The sequence below is a fragment of the Gallinula chloropus genome, assembly GCF_964237585.1.
Source record: "Gallinula chloropus genome assembly, chromosome: 22".
NCBI lineage: Eukaryota > Metazoa > Chordata > Aves > Gruiformes > Rallidae > Gallinula > Gallinula chloropus.
The window spans coordinates 6,323,658-6,344,687 of record NC_140107.1 but is presented as its reverse complement, the minus strand read 5'-3'; the positions used below and the strand labels follow the sequence as shown (position 1 = coordinate 6,344,687).

Genomic DNA, 21,030 nt, shown 5'->3' with positions numbered 1-21,030 from the left:
ACCTAGCAACAACTACACACACATGTGTTACCAACTTGATGTAAGAAGGAACTGTGGGAATGGTTTCAATACTAAATTTCCATTTGGAAAAAGTCTTTTTTCTATTTAAAATGACTAGTTTAGGTGCTTTCTCCATTTTATTAGTGCAAAACTGCTAAAAGCTCAGACTTTGATGCGAAGTTTGTTTTTCAGCAGCTGTGAAATATTTACTGTAAAGCTGGTGTTTAATCTGGAGCTATAGTGGGGCTTTTAAAACAGTTACACAACTGCAGCTCCAGAAATGTAATGGAAGAGACTATTGGAACAATTAGCCGTTAATGTTTTGCCACTTAAATCTGTATTCTTGCAGGCATGGTGTTTGTCTTGGACTCGGTTCTGTCTTTCTGCCTGCTCTTGCCTGGCTGGAGGCGAGCAGAGGGACACGGAACAGTGCCACCTCGCGGCATCGGGCTGCAGAGCCAGCGCATCCCTCTGCTCCCCTGCTCTTTGGAGCTCCAGCTTCGGAATTGTGGAGAGGGCTGCACCCACCTTTTGAAACCTAAAAACTACAGAGCAGTGTGCTCTTTGCTCCACTACCGCTCCTGTCATGGGGAGGGGTAGCAGTTTGCTCACTAACCTGGCAAAGAAGGGGTGTTTTGTCTTACGAGAATTTCATAAGCTCGTGAGAACTGAGGGACACCAGAGGAAGATTTTTGAATCTCTTCCAGTAATGGCAGCATGACATGCATAAGGAGTGAAGGAGATCTAGGGTTAGATCCAACTGAGGTCTGAGCTGTAAAGGGCTGGAAGGGTGACGTGTCACTTTTCCTAAAGCTGGATACCAGCCATGTTCATCCTATCAAAATGAAGAGCAGTGTGTGCTTGTTATGGGCTCTGCAGTGATCCTGAAGTTAAATATTTGTTTGGTGGTATTGCACATACAGGTTATTTCCACTGCAGTTTTTTGAGGGCAAAGTGTAATACCTCCATTGGATGAAGGTAAACAAAATAAATTACTTTTAAAGGCTCAGAAATGAATTTTTCCAGTTTTCTTTTATAAGGGTTCAAGTAAAAAGTTGTGACTTGAAGAATAAACTTTAAAATACTTGTGTGTTTGTTTTTTCCCTTTTATCAGTTCTAGGTCTCGTTCAAGATCATATTCTCCATCTCATAACAGAGAAAGGAACCATCCAAGAGTCTATCAGAACCGGGATTTCAGAGGTCATAATAGAGGATACAGGAGACCATATTATTTTCGTGGCCGAAACAGAGGGTTTTATCCATGGGGCCAGTATAACCGAGGAGGATATGGGAATTACAGGTCAAACTGGCAAAACTATCGCCAAGCGTATAGCCCTCGTAGAGGGAGGTCACGCTCTCGTTCACCCAAGAGGAGGTCTCCTTCACCAAGGTCTAGAAGTCACTCTAGAAATTCTGATAAGTCATCTTCTGATCGGTCAAGGAGGTCTTCCTCTTCCCGGTCTTCCTCAAATCACAGCCGAGTTGAGTCTTCCAAGCGTAAATCTGGGAAGGATAAGAAGTCATCTTCCAAGGATACCCGGGCATCTCAGGCTGCGGGAGATAATCAAGGTGATGAGTCTAAGGAGCAGCCGTTTTCAGGAGCAGCGGCTCAAGATGTCAAAGCACCTGAGGGATCAAAACCATGGCAAGAGACGACCACCTATGGTACAAGTTCAGCGTCGAGAGCTTCTGTGTCTGAACTTAGCCCAAGGGAACGCAGCCCTGCGTTAAAAAGCCCTCTCCAGTCCGTTGTGGTGAGGCGTCGTTCTCCTCGGCCAAGTCCATTGCAAAAGTCAAGCCCTCCGCTGTCCAACCCATCACAGATGAGCTCTGCTTTACAAAGCAGCAGCACCTCCTTTCAGGCAGGCTCTCATCAGAGTCCTTTTGACCACGGCTCAGCCAGTTTGAGCCCAACAAGGAAGAGCCCTGTGTGCAAAAGTCCAACACCAATCGGTTCGATTTACAGTGCATCTCAGAAGGAGGAAGCCACAGCTCCTGGAGGAGGAGCCTTCTCAAAGAGGCAAGTGATATGTTTCATGGTGCTCTTTGTGTTTTGACAGGCTGGCTTGCACGTGTCGGTGCTCTCAGTGAGCGCCGTGAGGGTTCTCAGTGCGTGTGTGCAGGCTCCAGCTGGAAGGAGGCCCCAGTGTGTGGGTTGTGCTGTGCTATCAAGCTGCCAGCTCTCTGGGCTTGGTACCCTCTAAATTGCAGAACCAACCAGACCTGGCCCTGTGTTGGGGGAGGTTGGATTTAGCTTTCTGACTTTCACATCTTGAAGCTGTGCCCCATGGGACTTCCCAGCAGCCTGACGGTATGCACCGCACTCTTGCACTTCATAGTTTCTTCTCAGTTAAAGACATTTTCTTAGTATTGCATTTTTTAAATGGCTTTAGATATGAATTAGCAGAATTTAACTAAATCTTACTGCAAGCAGCCTGAAGCAGGTGTGGTTGCAGTGCTTGTGTCAATGTTTGTGGGTAGTATGAGAAACTAAAGCACAAAGATCACTCAAATGAAGACATCCTTCATAGAGAAGGTATCAGCTTGCCATGTTTGTTTGGTTAGCCTTAGATTGGTGTCTGAAGGTGATGCTTTGTTTTAAAATATAGAGTAGTGTTCACAAGTGCTTTAAAATCTCTTTTTTTATGACTTTTAAAGTGATTTTTGGACCGATTCTAGATCAAGGGTGTCTGAAATTTAAAAAAGTGGTGGGGGGGAAAGCTGTTACTCTCACTTGGGCTTTATAAAGTGCTCAAGTAATGTCCTTGGACTTTATTGCTGTTTCCTCAAAGCTAGGGTTTTGCTTAATGAATGCTTTAAAACATAGTTCTGATGCTTTAAACTAGGTTATGATAAATTGTTGTTCTTACTAGAAGTGTTTTGTGTTCTCCCAGCAAAATCGATATTCTCCTCTGTTAACCTTTTTGCTTTTATTTGTATTTACAGTCTGTCATGAAATATTTAGCTTACCTATGAAACTTGCATCCAAAATTTGAAGTAGCTTTTGAGGCTTTTATTTCCAGTGTGTTGTTTAAAGCAGAACAGCCCAGTTTGAAAGTTTTGATGTGTTGTTCTCCTGAACAAGGTTTGTAAGTAAATAAACCGATTGGGTAAGATGTTACTATTTTCCTTAAAGTGAATCTGTGGGTAAGTTATTTTTCTTTTTATTTGTTCTTAAGCCTCATTTCATCAGTTTTGCCTATCCCATTTTGTTCTGTATTTGCTGAATTTATTGAGAAGTAAAAGTCTAAATCCAGGCTGAGTGATCTGCTTTATATTTTTACTGGTTTAGGGCTTAGAGACAGCTGTCTGTACACATGTAGCTTGGTGTTCTCAAACATTAGACTGATTTCAAGTGAAGCATTAACCTCTGATTCTTAGTAAGAGAACTACTGCAATGTCTTGTTTCATGAACAGGTATCTGGAAGAGCAGAAAACTGAGAATGGGAAAGACAAAGACCAGAAAGTAACAAATGTTGAAAAAGAAAAAAGTAAAGAAAAAGGGAATTTCTCTGAGTTGGGATCAACAGATGGAAAGGCAAAATCTGACTCGTATGCACCCAAAGCTGACTCTGAGAAGGGATACCGCGGCAGCCAGTCGCCCAAGCGCTACAAGTTCCGGGATGACTTTGACAAGCTAAAGGTCCCAGAGTTCCACAAGGAGAGTCACTATGGCAAAGAGGAAACGGATGAGCAGGAAAAGAAAGACAAGGCCAAGGGCAGAAAGGATTCGGAATTTGATGATGAGCCCAAATTTATGTCGAAAGTTGTGGCGACTTCGAGTAAAAGTCAAGAAGAGGATAGGGCAGGGAAATGGGAAGGGGTGGTGTTTTTGCCACCTGGAAAAGAGAAGCAAAGGAAACCTGATGAAATGGAGGAGGAAAGCTATTCTGAAAGATCAAAAAAAGAAGAGAGGCCAGCATCCAAGAGAGCTGAACCAGGTCACAGGGGATTTGTTCCTGAAAAGAATTTCAGAGTGACCACTTACAAATCAAGCCAGGAAAAAAGTTCTTCTCCCCCACCAAGGAAGACTTCTGAGGTAAAGGAGAAACCAGGCACCAAAGGAGAGGGGCTGGCTCCTGGCAAATCCTTTTCCATTACCCGTGAGGCCCAAGTCAATATTCGGATGGATTCCTTTGATGAAGATCTTGCACGGTAATTATTTGCTATTTTTTGGGAAGTCTAAATAGTGATTTTTGGTGCCTATTTGTCTTCCAGAGATACTTGCCAAGTGTGAGGAAGGCTAAGTAATATTGCATCACAACTTGCATTTTGGGGTGATAGGGCTTACATTTTCTTCTGGCATTTTAATACTTGTGTGACCCTTTTTTTGTGTGTGGTGGGAGGTTAGAGGGGTTGCTAATTGGTAAAAGGATAGCATGAAGGGTTTTCCTAATCCTTTCTGTGACTAGGTGTAAGATTATTCAAAATGTAAATGCTTCTGGATCAGGTTCCACATTACACTGGGCTCTGGAAAGAGTTGGGTACTCAGTGGTTTCATGCTGCTGGAATCTGAGTGGTATGGTAAAGTTACAGTGCTGCCTAAATGATGTTTATGACTCTGGAGTGTTGAACTACTTGTGTTCTCAACATGGGATTCCTGAAACTCTCAGAAGCTTGAAGAGCCTCTTCAGCATTCCTTCAGGAAATGTTAAGACAATAAAAAGTGATGCCAGAGAATACACTTGTGCAGCAGTAGCCAGGAAGTGGCTCCCTGGGATGTTAGAGGTTCATCTAGAACTTAGGAACACTAGCAGATCACAGCTGGCTGGTGGTGTAAGAACAGGCTCATGTTTCCCAGGGTGTCAGGGTTAATACCTGCACAGCCCTCCAAATACAGACTAAAAAGTGACCAGAATTGTTACGCAAATGGGTATCAGTGTGTTTTGGAGGCGTTTAAATTAGCATCGTGCTCATGGTATTGAATGTTCTTAGTGCCTTCCTAACATCACATAAGAAATACAGTCAGATTCCAACTCACAAAACATTAATCATCCTAAACTGCTTCCCTTTGCCCTGTTCTTCTGTTTCCCTTGGTCTCTTTAACTAGTCCCAGCGGTATCTTGGCTCAGGAACGCAAACTGTGTCGTGACCTTGTGCACAGCAACAAAAAAGAGCAAGAATTCCGTTCCATTTTCCATCACATCCAGTCTGCCCAGTCCCAGCGAAGTCCTTCTGAACTCTTTGCTCAACACATAGTGACTATAGTCCATCATGTAAGAGGTGGGTCAGAAGTCTGTCTCTCCTCAGGTGAAGGTTCCTTCCTCCCTTGCCCATCTTTTGACAAAAATCATACTAACATTTTGGCTTTTCACTCAACCCCCCAACAGAGCATCACTTTGGGTCTTCAGGAATGACACTGAATGAACGCTTTACCAAATATCTAAAGAAAGGAATGGAACAAGATGCAGCTAAAAACAAAAAGAGCCCTGAAATCCACAGGTTGGTGCCATTAGACACTGCTTCAGGGGGATTTCAGATTTTCTCCTCTTAAACTCTGGAATAATTCAAGTATTTAACTGGCTTCAGCAAAAAAAAAAATTGGAAAATATGGGGATTTTTAAGGACCTTTGGAAATACTGGTCTGTTTTAAGTGACTTTGCTCTAAAAGTGAGCAAGACTATATCTGTGTGTTTTCTTTTCCTTTTAGGAGAATAGATATATCTCCCAGTACTTTTAGAAAACATGGATTCTCTCAAGAGGAAACGAAAAGTTCCAGAGATCCTGGCTTCAAGGTGAACTGTTACTCTGATTAGTTTAATTCAACAAAATGAGTGCATTGGGCATGAACTTAACAGTGATGTTTTTGTTTAAATTACTCTCTACTTAAGTTTGTGTTTTTCTTTTAAGGATGGGCATAATTCTAAAAATGAACTACAAAAGGGTTAATTTTTATTAAAAATGTATCAACAACCTTTGTGAAGTGGTTAGACTATGGTAAATGACCCCAAAGTCAATTGAGGTGAGCTTGAGAAAAAAGAGAGGATTTTTGGAACAAGTGCCCATGATGAGAGAAGAGACTTTTTGTGATATTTTTCTGCTTGTAAGTATTATCAAATCAATTGTATACGTGCAATATTTCCAACCATGTTTTCAAAAAGACATGCATGAGAAAGAGGAAAGTAAAACTAAATACTTATCTAAACCAAATACACTATTAAGCAGATTAGAAGTTTTGTTCTAACAACTTACTGTACCATTGCTGTTGATTGCTGTTACTTTAACATTCAGCACTTGTCTTAGTTGATCCAGACCATTTGGAATTTTAGTCTGTTAGCTTTTCTGAGTAGATGAATGTTAAGCCATCTCACTCACTGTAAACAATCATAAAAATGGCTTAACTTTTAAAATGTTTGGGATTTTAACCTTTGTTTATTCACCTTCATACATATTTACGTTGAACGTTGAAGAGATTTTAAACAGTCCTGCTGAAACCTTACTTGTTTCATATTTGTTTTCGATTTTTTCCAAACACACTTGTGGCTTGACATGGACGATGGTGAGATGGATTTGATGGGCCTGAACTCTGAGCATCAGCTTGGCAGAGTGTATTATAAACCTGGTTTCCAAACAGCTCGCCAGCCTTCCGTGAAACAGACGTGCCCTCACAAACCCAAATAGGTGTTTGCTGTACCACATAAGGGAGCTGCTGCTGATTTTGTCACTTATCTGTCATCCATCGTGTTGGGAGCAGTTTTATTCTCAGAGTAGAAATTAAAGCTCTTTGCCTGGGGAAAGTAGAAGAGCAAAATACCAAAACAAAACGCCTGCTCTCACTCCTGCGTTATTTGACATATTTATTTAAACAAAAAAGTGTTTAGAAACTCATGTAAGTAAAAAATTTCATAGCTAGAGAATTACTAATCCTTTTGTATTTAATTCAAGACGATTAATATGATGTATGTTGCATATCAAGTGATAACAGTTCCCAAGATTCGTATTGTGTAAATGAAGTAGCAATTGCTGAGCGCAGCCAGGGAGGCTGTATGTTGGCACTAGCAACAGCGTGTACAGGCATCCTGCAGACCTACTGCTGCTTGTTAATGTTTGTCAGAACCACAGCCACTGTCAGTTCTCAGCTGCCTTTCTGTGTGCAGTCAGCAGAACCTCATCCAGGTACCACTGGTCTTAAAGTGTGTGCAGGTAACACAGCTTCTCATTGTGCAAAGAAAGCATCTGGCTGGATTATTTAGGCAAGAATTGAAGTAGAACGCAAAACAAGCTTTACCAGAGGTTTTTTAACATTAACTATGTAAGCAAACCAAAAGTAAAAGCTGGTTGTTGAGTGCTTTTATACAGCTGGCTGGTTTTGCTCCATGAAACACCAGGGGTAGCTTGCGTTGGCAGGCTCACTAGGGTTATGCAGAGAAACACATACTTGTGTCTGTGGTGACTGCTTGGCATCTTTCACACGGTGCCTTCCAGTCAGGGAGCAGGGAGTGCTGTGGGGGACTTCTGCCACAGGGTAAATCTCCTTGGCAGACGTACTAAAGGCCACCTATCAGTGAGATGTTGGCATTTCCCAGATGCACTCGGTTACTGCTGTTCCATGGCCTCTGTCTCTTACCACTGTGATCAGTAATCACTACCTTGGGTATCTCCAAGCAGCAAACAGCCTTTGCTTCTCCTTAAGTACCATTTCCAGACCTGGTGATTAAAATTCCTTCCACCCTGCTAGATGTCTGTCAGCAGGATAGTGAGCATGCTGCTGTTCAGTGACAAAACGTCTGTGGGCTGTTAGACATTTCTGATGTGCTGTAGTTGTGATACATAATCAGTTGGATTGGATTTCCAAGTTGTTCTCATCTCTCACTGGCTGTGGTGTACATTAAGTGTCAGCTTCTGTGCTTCTCTCCCCTATTACCAGGCTATTCTAATTCTGTTTAAAAGAGGATAAAAGTTTAAAAAGCAGTAGGAAAATTGAAGTCTGACAACTAAAGCTTAGTGCCTTATTCTGCATCTTAAAACGGTGTATTGATTAGCGTTCAGATAAACTCCCATTCTCCAGAAGTCTGTGCAATAGCAAAGTAGTGGTGCTGAGCTGGTGTGCTGTAAAGCTCTGTATTGAACTCACCCCTCTTCCCTGCGTTTGTAGGCTGAAGGGAAATATAAGGACGACCCTGTTGACCTGCGCCTTGATATTGAACGCCGTAAAAAACATAAGGAAAGGGATCTTAAACGCGATAAATCCCGAGAATCGGTGGACTCGAGAGACTCAAGTCACTCAAGGGAAAGATCAACTGAGAAAACGGAGAAAAGTCACAAAGGCTCAAAGAAAAAGTATGTAGGAATCCTAACAGCCATTCCCTTCCACCTCTCGTGTTTCTGCTGTTAAGGGTGGAGATGGCATCGTGTGCACACAGTGGTACACACCTCTTGACATAAACTCCTCCAGTGGTGTGAATTATCCCTCTGCGCGTCTTCTCGATACCATTATATCTATCTGAATCACTAAATCATTGTTAAAGGTAAATGAGACCTTGTGTCCAACTGGGTGAGTCACTTTTCCTTGTTCCTGTTGCATTATGGAGGGCAGCCATGGTTAAATGACTTTGCTGTAATGTTAACTTAATCCTCTTCTCAGAGATTAATTCTATGAGATTTTTCATAGATTCATAGTTTTCATCTTAATTCTATGAGATAATTCATAGATTCTGTTTCATTAAAACTCTGTAGATGCATGGGTTATCTCACAGTAGATAGTGTAACCACCTTAGAAGGAAGCAAGAAGTCCTTTCTGGAGAAGGTTTGGGACCTGTGTTAGACCTGCATGTCGTAGCTGATCCTGAGCTCTTGCTCTGGCTTTTCTCAGTAGGAAAAGGCAGCATCGCTCTGTAGGGGAGCGATAAAGAAATGGTTCTGTAGCAAATGAAAAATAATCACAGCTGAGGTACTAACCCTCTCTGCATCCTCCTCACCTCTGTTTCCCATCACTGAAACAGGAAACACCGAAGGGTGCGGGAGAGATCCAGATCCAGTTCATCATCTTCACGGTCATCTCATTCGGTCAAAGCAGAGGAGTATCCTGAGGAGACTGAGGAGAGGGAGGAAAGCACCACAGGCTTTGACAAGTCACGACTTGGGACTAAAGAATTCACTGGTCCGAATGAGAGAGGAAGAGCTAGAGGGACCTTTGTAAGTGTTTTCCAACGCCCTGCACCAAATACACTTAAAACATAGTGTAAAGGAGAACAGCCAGAGATGACGTGTGGCCAGAATTTGATCACCCCAAGTCTGGAGCGCAAACTGGGGTGGTGAGGATAGAGTTTGGGCAACTGAACTCAAGGTGTTTGGAGCAGAATCCAGCCTGGAAGCGTTTGTACCTTAGTAAGTGCTTAGCTGCCCTGGTGGGCAGCATGACGAGCATCAGCCAGTTTGGGTTAGGCTACTGGAGTGACTTGGCTGTTTGTAACCGCGCTTGGTGTTTGCAGCTCCTGTGCCTTGGCTGCACAGATGTTATGTAGCTTCTCTTGGGTGCTCTGGAAATGTGTCTATGTGACCCTAAACAGCTTCATAGAAATTCCTTGCACTGTGTGGTCAGATGAGCTAGAACACCCTAACACATAGGGAGCTCTTGTTCTAAAGATAGGCTAAAGGTGTTCTTGGGTGGATAGAGAAGTGCTGTTGTATCTCTTGTTAGCCCTGGAAGCTCTCTGGAGGTGGGAGGCCACTGCCACCACAACTGGCTTATTTGTCTTCTGCGTTTTGCTGTTGCAGCAGTTCAGAGCAAGAGGGAGAGGATGGGGAAGAGGCAACTTTTCAGGCAACAATAACAGCAACAGCGGTGGCAACAATGACTTCCAGAAACGAAACAGAGATGAGGAGTGGGATCCAGAGTACACACCTAAGAGCAAGAAGTACTACTTGGTATGTGGCTTAATTACCAAAACACGTATGTACACTCCAGGTATATCTGGTCTTCAATGCTTTAGGGGTGAAAGCACCAGCTGTTGTGACACTGCCACATCCAGCAGGCTAAGGCTTCATGTGATGCTTCTTCACAAGAAGCTTTGGCCTGTGAGTAGAGAACCTGTTTCTGCTCGTAGAGTGCTTGGCCTTTCAGTGAAACCTTAAAGGCCATTAAAGAGCACGTGTTTCACAATACCATGAAGAACACAGTGCTGTTTGTCCATGTTGCATGTGGGCTGTGTTTGGTGGTTCTGTCCCCATGCAGTGTCCAGCTTCCTTGCTGGGTCAGTGCTATTCATGCCATGCTCACAGGCGTTATCCAAGGAGGAGCTTCCCTGCCTGTGTTCCTGGAAAAGGGGTTAGTTTTAAAAAGCCACCAACTTGTTTTCTCTTTTCTTGATTTTTGGTTTCCTTGAGATTCCCAATCCTCTCATTAAACACTGTGGTATTCCAGCCCTGTGCTGCAAGCAAGCCTTGATTCTTTGTTATTCACTGGGGTTTTTCCTGTGGCCTTATTGAAGGCAGAGCTTTAATTGTTGGGGTATCCAGTCCCTGTGCTGCACTTCAAGTGCAGAAATGGGTCTGTATCAGTGCAGTGTTGTGGCCCCTGTCAGCTTGTACCAGCCTCACCTGCCTTAGCTCACCCAAAGCATTCCTGAAAGCAGTGCACACTGTCCAACTCCCTGAGTGCCCAGCAACAAGGACTTGAAGCTGCCAAAGAGGTTTGATTGGCAAGAAAATCCAGGGAAGACCTGTAGAATATTTGAATCACAGAGCTGCTGAACCAGCAGTGGTACTCCAGGCCTAGACACCCACCCCCTTCCCACCCCAAATAGTCTGTAGGGACCTCCCTGTCAGCGAGGATGGGCAGCCACACACCGAGCGTGTGGAGTACAGCCTGTACAGCCCTGCCTTCATCTGCCTGGTGGAGCACGGTGGTTGGGGAGGTGTGTTGTGTATCACAAGCTGAACGTAGTCAGCCTGCTTCACCTGATGCCGTTGCCTTCTTCCTGTGCAGCACGATGACCGGGAGGGCGAAGGTGCCGACAAGTGGGTGAACAGGGGCCGTGGTCGGGGGGCTTTCCCCCGAGGAAGAGGCCGCTTCATGTTCCGAAAGTCGAGCACCAGCCCCAAATGGGCTCACGACAAATTCAGTGGTGAAGAAGGAGAAATCGAAGATGATGAAAGTGGAACAGAAAACCGAGAGGAGAAGGACAACTTACAGACAACGGCTGAATAGCCGCGGGGTCTGCGTGGTGCCGGCAGCCCTGGCCGGAGGGAAGGGGCTCAGCACGGCGCCTGGGCTGGAGATGGTCAGGGCGGCCCTGAGGTGCTGAGCAGAGCCCCGGTGAGGAGCTGAAACCATCCCGAAGTTAACTGCATTTCCAGAGTTCAGCCTCCCTAAGCGTGGACTAGAACTGATAAATCATTTCTGCTTGGATCCACTCGTGGAGTTTCTCTTCCCAAAGACTTACCTGAGGACTGAATGAGGTCAAGTACTGGGTGAGATCCTAGATTTTTCTCTTGTCTGTGACCTTATCGAATGGTCGGGTTTTTTTTTGGTAACAGGCTTCAAAGACAATGTGGATTTTGGTTTGTGCCCATCTTAACCCAGTAGTCTTGACATTTTTGTTTCTCTCTTATAATTTGGAATAGTCAAGGTCGGGATTAACTCCCCAGTTCAAATTTTTTCCTCCCCTATCGTGTATTCAATTTTTTAAATTCATACTCTGCTTATTTTAGGCCTTTACATACGTAGTGACATCAATGAAACGATCATTTTGGAAACTCTTTTTGGTTCTTATAAATAAGAAAACAATGAAGCATGTGAATAAACAACTAAATGTTAACTTGTTGGGACCAAACTATGATTTTTCTTTTTTTAAAAAAAAAAAACAACTTTTTTTTTTAATGTAACAGTTGAGTTTAGGGCCTTTTTAAACCTGATTCTTTTCCTTTTATGTTGAAAGTTAATTAGCATGGTTTCAAAACAAGAAAAAAGATGACAGACACCCCCTTCCCCCCCCTCCTCCTTCTCACCGCCGTTTCTGTACACTGTTAGGCCTGGTGTGTGCGGGAGCCCCCAAACTGCTTGTAGGCATTTTGTGTATCCTCTTTGCAGCTGGTTGTGAACTCGAGTGCTCTTTCCAAGGTAACATAGTTTTCTAAGAAACTTCAGAATTCTACTAGGTTTAAAAAAAAAATAATAAAAATGATAAAAATATAAAAAAGATGAGAATTTTTCAATATTTTTTATTAATCTTTTTATAAAACCCAAAGGCAGATCCCCTCCTGTGCTGGTTAAGGATGGCCGTTACCTATTTCTTTTTATCTTCTACTTCAAAATATTCTGAAGATGTTTGCAGATTAGTTCTCCAGAGGGCTGAGTCTCAGCGAGCCTTCGTAGCAGGAGAGGCATGTCCGCACCGGCGCCCAGCGTGCACGTGCTGTAAAGACACCGCTTGCCCTCTCCATCTCTGCCTTCCCTTCCCCCAGGATTGCTGTGCTGTTTTCCCCCCCACACACCGACTAGAGTTTGGTTTGTTTTGACTTGAACAGTTCCTGTTTAGCAAAGCCCTGAAGTTTGTTTATGCAAATAAAATACAATAAAAGAAGTAGTAGGTGTAACTCTGCTTTTGTTTTGTGTTCTGAGTCTGGCCCCGTGCTTGACTTTGGGATTAACTGGGTTGGCCCACAAGAGTGGAAAGCTGGTGGCCAGCCCCAGGCTGGAGATTCTGGACAAGGAGGTTTTAAACAGGGTGGTTCTGGAAGAGAAATTGGACCAGAGAGTGGCCAGGAAGGAGAAAGCTCCACCTGGCTCTTTACTAGCAGCAGTTGTGAGGAGTTCCTGTCCTGGAGGAGCGCCGGAGGTTCCTGCTTTACCTGGCTTTCCAGGTGGGCGATGCTGCACTTGGCTGCAAGGAGCAGGACTCCCCCCTGGCACAAGGACCCTCCTCCCAGTGCTGCTTGGGATGGGCTTTTCTCATTAGGGCTGTAGTGGGTGCAGGAGCCAGGTGCCATGGGGGCATCTCCTTTCCTCTCAGCCCCTCCACTCTTGGGTTTAGCAGCTGGAAAGGGCTGGTTTTAAGCAGTTGCAAGTCCTTTTAGCCCCTTACTGTTAATAGTAACCCTGTTGGGGGAAGTGGGAGGAGCAGCTCCATCCACACTCAAACCAAACTCCTGGCAGAACATTTGGCTCCAGGCAGCCTGGTTTCACACCAGCACTAACCCCTGGTGCTGGGCAAGTGCCATTGTGTTTGGGGCCACGCAGGACCTGTGCTCCCATTGCTGCTCACTGCTTGGGATGGGAAGGTGGGTGGATCACAGGCTGTGTTAGGCTGGAAGGGACCTTGATAGCCCATCTCATCCAACCCCCTGCAGTGAGTAGGGACACTTTGAACCAGATCAGGTCACTCAGAGCTTCGTCTACCCTTGAATGTCTCCAGGGATGGGGCTTCCACTACCTCTCTGGACAGCCTGTGCCAGCGTCTCACCACCCTTAGAGTGAAGAACTTAGGGGTTCATGTTTCCCTTCATGCTTGAATTTGAGGCCATGAGACAAAGGGTCTCTCCTTGGCCAGGGAGAGCTCCCTTGGCCCCCTCCCCTGCCTGTGGCTGAGCCCCTGTGGTTCAGTGTTTCACAGTCACATACTCGGGTGTCAGTGTGGACCAAGCTCAGGACCAGCTGGGGCCGCTGGTGACCCGCTGCGCTCTGTGGAGCGGCCCCAGTGTCGTGGCCACACCAGCCCCGTGCGCTTGTGGTTTGTGGGTTTTGGCCCATCTGTGGTGGAGGTTTCACTTCCCCCTCCACACCAAAGGTGACAGATCTGCAGGGGGAGAGCAGGGTGGCTTCGAGGTGCTGACCGAGGCTGCATGTGCCTCCCCACCTCAGTGCCTTTCGCCCTGGGTTGGGAGCCTGTGCCGGCCCAGCAGCCCTGCCCATGCTGGCTGGTTGTGGCTGTGGCTGTGGCTGTAGCTGTGACTGTGGCTGTCCCACATGCAGCTCAGGTCACTGTGTGAACGATGCTGAAAGCATCGCCCGCCCTGGGCTGTGCAGGGCGCTGTGCCACAGCCTCTGGGTGCTGGTGTGGGGGCCTGGGGCTGTTGCTGCCCCGTGGGAGCTCAGGGTGCTCCCCTCACCACCCCAGTTGTGTGAGGAGGCTGGGGGCAGTCGCAGGGCTGTGAATCCCATCCACGCTCGGCAGTGGCAGCTGCATTTGGCACCGCACAACAGCACTTGCCCACACCCTGCACCAGCACTTCACTCAGAGCCTGGCCCAGGAGGGCTGGGTGCCCCCACGGCTGGGTGACAAGGTGGGTTTGGGGCAGCTGGGGGTGACCACGCTGGGGGCAGGGGGAGCCCCGGAGGGGTGCAGGGATGCGGTGTGGACGCGGGCACTGAGGTGCTCTCTGCTTCAACTTCCTTTCCCAGCACGGGACGATTTCCTCCAGCGTCACGTGTGTGCGGGGTGAGGCCGGGGCGCGGGGGGAGCCTGGCACCGCACGCCATCGTGGGCAGCCCAGCACCAGCAGGTAGGATGGATGGAGGGGCTGGGGGTCCCGTGCTTGGGGACTATCCCAGCGCCAGCACCTGCCTGGGGCCATGTTGCTCCTGGGCCGTGCCAGCGCCCTGGGAGCTGAGGGAGCTGCCGAGGAGGAGCTGGGAGCGATGGAGCCCTGGGGTCTGGAGAGCAGTTCCCTGTACCCTTGGGACCAGGCCTCCTCGTCCCCACCCTTGTCCCCACAGCCCTTGTGGCTGTGGCCACCTTGTTGGGTGGATAAAACCTGCAGCATTTTTAGTGCCCGTGAGGTCACGGTGGTGAGGGTGGTGGCAGCAGGGACCATCAGGGCTGCCGACCTGCGACAGGGTGGTCCTGCCATGGGAACAGGGTGGCTTTGCCCTGGGGATGGCGTGGCCCACCACAGGGACCGGATGGCCTGCCCTGAGGACAGGGTGGCCCGTGGGCACATGCCTGTGACCCCATGCCCATGGCCCCATGCCCATGGCCTCATGCCCCATAGCCTCATGCCCCATAGCCTCTGCCTGGGGTCCCTGTCCTGGTGGGACCCCAGGGCTCAGTGGGTGAGGGATGCTGCTGCACCCCAGGCAGTGTCGGGACAGCATCCTGCCCCAGCGCGGTGCTGACGCTCTGGGGGAGGTTTGCAGCCGCCTGCTCTGCCGTCTGCAGAGGAAGCGCCGACCGCAGCAAGGCCGGGTGCTGGGATGGGTGCGGGGCTGGGTGCTGGGATGGGTGCAGGGTTGGGGCTGGCAAGAGGGGCAGAGAGGACCCTGGGCACATGGTGGCAGAGATGCTGGGGCAGAGCAGCCACAGGGATGGCTGGGTCCCAACAAGCATCACTGCCAGCCGGGGTGGGTGTGGAGGAAAGTGCTGGTGGGACTCTTGAGTGCTGAGGGGGGACTGAGTCCTACCAGTCCTGCCTGTGGGTGCCCTGGAAGGAGCAGGGGATGGGGATGGGGATGGGGATGGGGATGGGGATGGGGTGCAGTGGTCCCCTGGAGACCATGTCCTAGCTGGGGGGGCAGGGGGAATGGGGTGCTGTGATGAGGGTCCTTCCCCAGTGCCTGACAGCCCCTTTGCTCCCTGGCAGCCTGTGGGACAGTGAAGGACTAAGAGGGGAGAACACCACATGTCCTGCACTGGGGCCAGGGGCGAAAGGACGGGACTGGACAGGACCCCTGTGCCCGGGGCAGGTCCCTGGTGTGGGGGCATGGCGACGGCTGGGGGCCCTGACCAGAAATACTTCAAGCTTGGCTCTTGCCCGGCCTTGCCACACGGTGCCCTCCCCAGCCCTGGTCCTGCTTCCTTTCCCCAGAGCTCCTGGTGACATTGAGGATGGAACCGGCCAAGCTGCCCCCCAGCAAGAGGATGGCTCCTGCTCCCCCTGTCCCCGCCAAGGCCAAACCAACCCCTGTGCTGGTGACCAAGTAAGATGTGCGCGGCTGCGTCGGGGCACAGGGACTGGGGGGCTGCCATGTCCCCCACACAAGGGCTGAGCATGGCCCAGCTGTGCTGCTTTACCACCTCATTGTCCCCAGGCCCAGCGGACCCCAGGCCTGTGCCTTGGCCGACATGGAGCGGGGCAGAGCAGGTGACCCAGGTAGGCGGGGGGGGTGGGGGACACCGGGCGCTGTGGCCACGGTGGGACCATGATGCCCTGTGCTGATACCCTGCCCTTGGCAGACGCTGATGGCTTCAACGTGGTGTCGGTCACCACGGCCAAGCTGAGCCACCCCACCGCCGCGCGGCCCCGGGTGCCAGGCCAGCGGCCGCCCAGCCTCATGCTGGGGAGCACAGGGGATCCCTGCGGGGAAGAGCAACCCCAGGGTCTGCCCCGCATGGGGGTCTGCGCCCCTCTCCCCGGCATGGGGCAGGCGTCCGGCCCGCCATGGAGCATGGAGGTGCCGGCGGCGCCGCGGCCGGAGGAGAAGCTGGCACTGGAGGACCTGAAGGCCGAGGTCCGGACCCTGCACATCCTCGTGGACCTGATGCGAGTCCAGCACCTGTGAGTGGGGACAGGGGTGGTGGTTGGAGGGGGGGTCCCCAGCAGCTCCCAGCTGCTCGCTGTCGGATCGGGCCCGGCTGAGCCCGGCGTGTTGCAGGCGGGACCTGGAGGACGTGCGGCTGGAGGTGTGCCAGGAGCGGGCCAAGCGCCAGGCGCTGCAGGTGAGTCCCGGGCGAGGGGCTGCCCTGCACCCCGCTCCCCATTGCCCCCCCCCACACTCACAGCCTCTCCCCACAGGCCGAGGTTGAGCTGCTGAGGAAGGTGCTGCCCAGCTAGTGCCATGGGGGCCATGGCCCCAGTGCCCACCCCGCCGCAGCCTGGGGGGCTCCAGGCACACAGGTGGCTCATGGCGCTGCCAGGGTTGTGCCTGCTGCCCCCCGGCCCCCCACTGAATGCCTACCCTGCACCCCCCCACACCCCCCCATCCCCACTGTCCTGGGGCCCCCAGGCTGTGCAATGCAGAGCTACTGGTTAAAATAAACTATTTTGGGTATGGCGTGCAGCTGGGCTGTGTGGGGCTGGGGGAGACATCCAGGGTCTCCTGTGGGCTGCCATGCCCCTGCAGCACAGGGGGTCCCATTGGAGCACTACTGGGGGGTCCCATCAGGGGATTAGGGGGGTCCCCACCAGGGCTGGCTCACCGCAGAGCCCTGGGCAAGTGCCTCAGCCCCGGGTGGATGTGCCAGCAGTCAGGGCAGGGTTGCAGGCTCTGTTACCCAGTCCTGGGGGGGACTGAGTGTTCCCGTGCCCCCCCCCCCCCGACCTCATCCCATGCTCATGTAGAGCCAGGGCCCACAGTGGGGCTGGGACAGTGCTGCCTCCTCCTCCTCCTCTTCTTCCTCCTTCTGCCCCCGCACTGTTTCCCAGCCCCGGCGCATCCTGGCCTCTAGCCACAGGCATGGGGCCGGGAGAACATCTGGAAAACATCTGGATCCTGGCGGCGCAGGGGACTGGCCTGGGAAGGAGCTATTTTTATAAAGCTGCTGAGGAGGGGGCTGGGGAGGGGGCAGCGGGGCCCCCGCACCCCGCGGGGCTGGGTCAGTGCTGGGAGCATGGGCAGGATGCAGCCCAGCCCTGCGGGGAGCCACCCGCCTCCCCAGGGAGCACCCACTGCCCCGAGAGCCCACGGGGAGACATCCGCCCGGCCCCGCCAGGAGCGCGCTGGGCCAGGGCCAGGCGGGGCCGGAAAGGGCCCTGGCTAATTTTAGAGGGGCTGGGGGGGAGGGAATTGGCCCAGGGATGTGTCCGTGGCCGGACACCCCCCTCCCAGCGCCACTTCACGTCTTCCTCGGCTGCTGCAGCCATGGCCCCCCCCACCCTGCATGCAGGACCCCCCACACACACACCACACTGGGCCTGGGTAGTGTATAACAGCACCATGTTTCTGGGGCAGGACCCCACAGCTTACACGGATGTACAGCCCAACCACAACCCCCCAGGGATGGGCACCCCTCTGGTGCTGAGTCCTGGGCGCCAGATCTGGCGGCCAAGCTGGGCAAAGTCTGCCCTGGGCTCGTCCCTGAAGGGTCCTGGGGCTGCTGGGCTGGTGCCGGCAGTCGTACCAATGGCTCAAGGTGCATCGTGTCCCGCAGGGGCTGGGCTGAGTCTGGCCTGGGGTGGGGGGGTGCCTGTGGCACCGGGGTCCAGCTGGCAGCAGCGCAGAGATGCTCCAGGGCAGTTCCTCCAACCCGGAGCAGCAAGCAGCCCCCCTGCTTCCCTGTGGTCCCATCTCCTGCCCCCAGCCCAGGTCCTACATGGCTCCTGGGGGGGGTGTCATGTCAGCTGAGCTGCTGGGGGAGCCGGGCACAGCGTGGGGCAGCTGCCCCTGCGCTGGGGCTCAGTAGTAGTGGACACGGCCCAAGGTGCCGGTGCCGGTGCCCAGGATGTCGGGCTGCCCGTTGCGCCAGATCTCGCGGATGATGCGCTCGCGCTCCTCCAGCCGCTGGGCCCGCTCCAGCTCCTCCGCTGAGGTGAAGACGTTGATGGCCAGCGCTCCGTCCCCAGGGCCGTGGCTCTCCAGCGGGAGCTCCGTCATCGGCAGCAGTGACTCGGATGCCGCGTGGTCAACAGTGTCATCCTCTTCCTCGTCCTCCTCTTCGTCCTCTTCCTCATCCTCGCTGAGGTCCCTTGGGCAAGGCGCGGGGCGCACGGGGGTCCGGCAGGAGAGGCGCAGCACCAGCAGGCACAGGGTCAGCACCAGCCCGAAGCAAACGCCCAGCACAAAGTAGAGCCCGAAGCTCTCAGGGTTGGCTGTGGGGAGAGCAGAGGGGATGAAGGTCTGGCCCATACCCACTGCGGGACCCACAGTAGCCTCGGGGTCCCCCCTGGGATGTGTCCCCACGGGTTCTGGGCAGGCTCACCTCGGATGTGTGCATAGGCAGCCATGCTGTTGCTCAGCAGCTCCATGTCCCGCTTGCGGCTCTCCATCCTGCGTCACACTCAGGGTCTCTGGGGACAGCACGTGCTCGGCATCTGTGGGACGGGGGGGGGCTGAGGAAGGTGGTGTTGGGGGCTGGAGCCCCTCCCCGAGCTCCTGTCCCCTCTCTGGCTGTTCCTGCGTGTGTCCATGCCCTGAGCTGGAGCAGGGACTCATACTGGGACTGGGCTACTTTGGACAGGGTTGAGTCCCACCAGGTGCCAAACCGGAGCTGTCCCGCACCCGCCGCCCCTCTGTCCTTCCTGTGGGACCAGGACGGATACGGCTCCTCCAAGGCACCATGTCAAGCGGGTCTGCGTCACCGGGCCAGGGTTTCCATCCCGTGCCCCAGCCACGGGTGCAGGACACAGGGTTGGGCTGGGTGCCGAGTGGGGCCGGGGTCCCAGCTCACCCCTGTGAGCCTGCCCATGTCAGCAGGGCCACGGGGTGTGTGGGAGCTGGCGCTGCCTGTGTGCACGGGCAGGCACACGTGTGCTCCTGACACGGCCCCTCTGGGACAGTGTGTCCCCGTGCTGCTCCCAGCCCGGCTCCAGCCTCGGCTCTTGGCCGTGGGGCCCTGCGGGATGGGGGCAAGGACCCGACCGTGGTGCAAAGGCCGCCCGGTCTGCAGACAGCGGGGAAGAATGCTGAGCTGGGGCTGGCCCCCACTCTCCCTCCCAGGTCCCACCGTGGCTCTGGAGCCATGGTGAGGGCCAGGAAATGCTGCCGTGCTCTGGCCACGGCTCCCACGGGAACCTGCCCTGGGAGTTGGGAAGGGGACGGAGTTTGAGCCCCACTGGGGTGTAGGGGCGAGCACCCACTCCCTCCTCCCAGGGACCTGTGTGGCTCCAAGCAGCTGAGCACCAACCCCGCCAGCCCATCCCCATGGCCCCTCGCTGCCTCTCCATTTGGGGTCCGGGGCTGGGACACCCCCCCCCCAGCTGTGGGGTGCAGAGGGGCCCCTGGGCAGGGGGCTGGGCAGCGCACAGGCTGGGAGGTGATGCAGCGCCCGGCCCTGGCGAGGGACGAGCTCATTTCCCAGAAACGGCTCCACGGAGGGAGGAATGAGGAAAGAAATGCGGAAAATGTGACACATCAGCAGAACCCTCCCGGACAGTCCAGCGCTGCGGGGCCACTGCGCATCCCGGGGCTGGGCAGCCCCTCTCCGTGGGACACCCCGAAACACGGGCAGTGGCGTCCCGGTGCCCTCCCCATGGAGCAATGGTGCTGGCAGGGAGCCACACAGCCCTGCGAGGGGCAGAGGCCTGCCATGGGGCTCCAGAGACCCCCGGAGCCCTGCCAGCGGCAGGGATGCTGGCCAGGGCACTGCTGGGCTGGCTCATCGGGGGGGCTCAGCACCCCGAGCTGGGGACCCATGGATATGGGTGCAGGTCTGGGACTGCAGTGGGCACTGGGGACAGTGGGGCCAGATGGAGGGGCCAGGCACTGCTGGGTGCTGGGCAGGAGAGTGCTGAGACCCCACCGACACAGCTGGGGCTGCCTTGGACCCCTGGGAGCCCCAGAACGGGGTCACTCAGGTGTCCCTGTGGCAGAGCCCTGGAGCCTTTGGCCCTGCATCCCCAAGCGCCGCATCCCCAAGCCCTGTGTCCCCAAATCACTGAGCCCCGAGTCCCCACGCACCCAGCCCCAGGTCCCCACCACTCAGTCCCACATCCTCAACCGCCGCATCCCCCAGCACTGAGCCCCGCGCCCTCAAACCCCGCGGTCCCCGGGCACAACCCCGCGGCACCTCGGGGTGTGGGTAACGGGGTAGAGCCGGACACCCCGCCATGGCCCTCGGGGCAGAAGCAGGGGGCTGGGGTGGGGGGTCCCTCGGGATGGTCCCCTACAGCCACGACCCCCCGCGCCGGTGCCCGGGGGCAGCGTGGCTGGTACTCACCGGGGCGGGAAGGCGAGCGGCGGCGGAGCCCGCTGCACCTCGGCTGGAGCCAGGGAAGAGAGGGAAGAGAGGGAAAGGTCTGTTTAGCATTAACGCCGCAGCAACAGGAAATAGTTCGGAGGCGGCTGGCGGTCAGCGCTCCCCGGCGGAGCCAATGGCAGCCCCGGGCCGATGCTGAGCGGGGCGCGGGACCCGGCTCCGTCCCGCTCCCCCGGGACGCTGCTGCGGAGCCGCCCCGGAGCGGGGAGCGGGGCCGCGGGAGGCTCCACGCCCCATCCCG

At 53.0% G+C, this 21,030-nt stretch overlaps 3 protein-coding genes across 4 annotated transcripts in view; 2 read left to right on the top strand and 1 right to left on the bottom strand.

Moving 5' to 3' along the window:
• The window catches only part of THRAP3 (thyroid hormone receptor associated protein 3), a 31,644-nt gene extending 19,113 nt beyond the window's left edge, over positions 1–12,531 (top strand). Inside the window, exons 5-13 of one of the 2 annotated variants that reach the window (XM_084274228.1) lie at positions 1,115–2,020; positions 3,418–4,155; positions 5,051–5,223; positions 5,331–5,442; positions 5,651–5,735; positions 8,096–8,280; positions 8,943–9,135; positions 9,721–9,867; positions 10,928–12,531. In XM_084274228.1, coding sequence (XP_084130354.1) covers positions 1,115–2,020; positions 3,418–4,155; positions 5,051–5,223; positions 5,331–5,442; positions 5,651–5,735; positions 8,096–8,280; positions 8,943–9,135; positions 9,721–9,867; positions 10,928–11,149 — 2,761 coding nt within the window. In that variant the 3' untranslated portion in view covers positions 11,150–12,531. Of the gene's footprint in view, positions 1–1,114; positions 2,021–3,417; positions 4,156–5,050; positions 5,224–5,330; positions 5,443–5,650; positions 5,736–8,095; positions 8,281–8,942; positions 9,136–9,717; positions 9,868–10,927 lie in introns of both variants that reach the window. The other variant, XM_084274227.1, reaches the window with a different exon arrangement.
• A 3,233-nt stretch (positions 12,532–15,764) lies between these two features.
• LOC311199992 (uncharacterized protein) lies at positions 15,765–16,282 on the top strand (the record flags this gene model as incomplete). Its single annotated transcript, XM_084274140.1, has 3 exons — positions 15,765–15,856; positions 15,968–16,029; positions 16,113–16,282. Coding segments are annotated over 3 exons (324 nt in total), but the record flags the coding sequence as incomplete, so codon positions are not given.
• Positions 16,283–17,803: 1,521 nt separating this feature from the next.
• EVA1B (eva-1 homolog B) lies at positions 17,804–21,018 on the bottom strand. The gene is made up of 3 exons (XM_084274172.1): positions 20,751–21,018; positions 18,795–18,906; positions 17,804–18,684 (listed from the first exon to the last, which is right to left on the bottom strand). The coding sequence occupies exons 2-3, from the start codon at positions 18,859–18,861 to the stop codon at positions 18,272–18,274; spliced, it is 480 nt and encodes a 159-aa protein (XP_084130298.1). The 5' UTR covers positions 18,862–18,906; positions 20,751–21,018; the 3' UTR covers positions 17,804–18,271.
• Between the last annotated feature and the right edge of the window lie 12 nt (positions 21,019–21,030).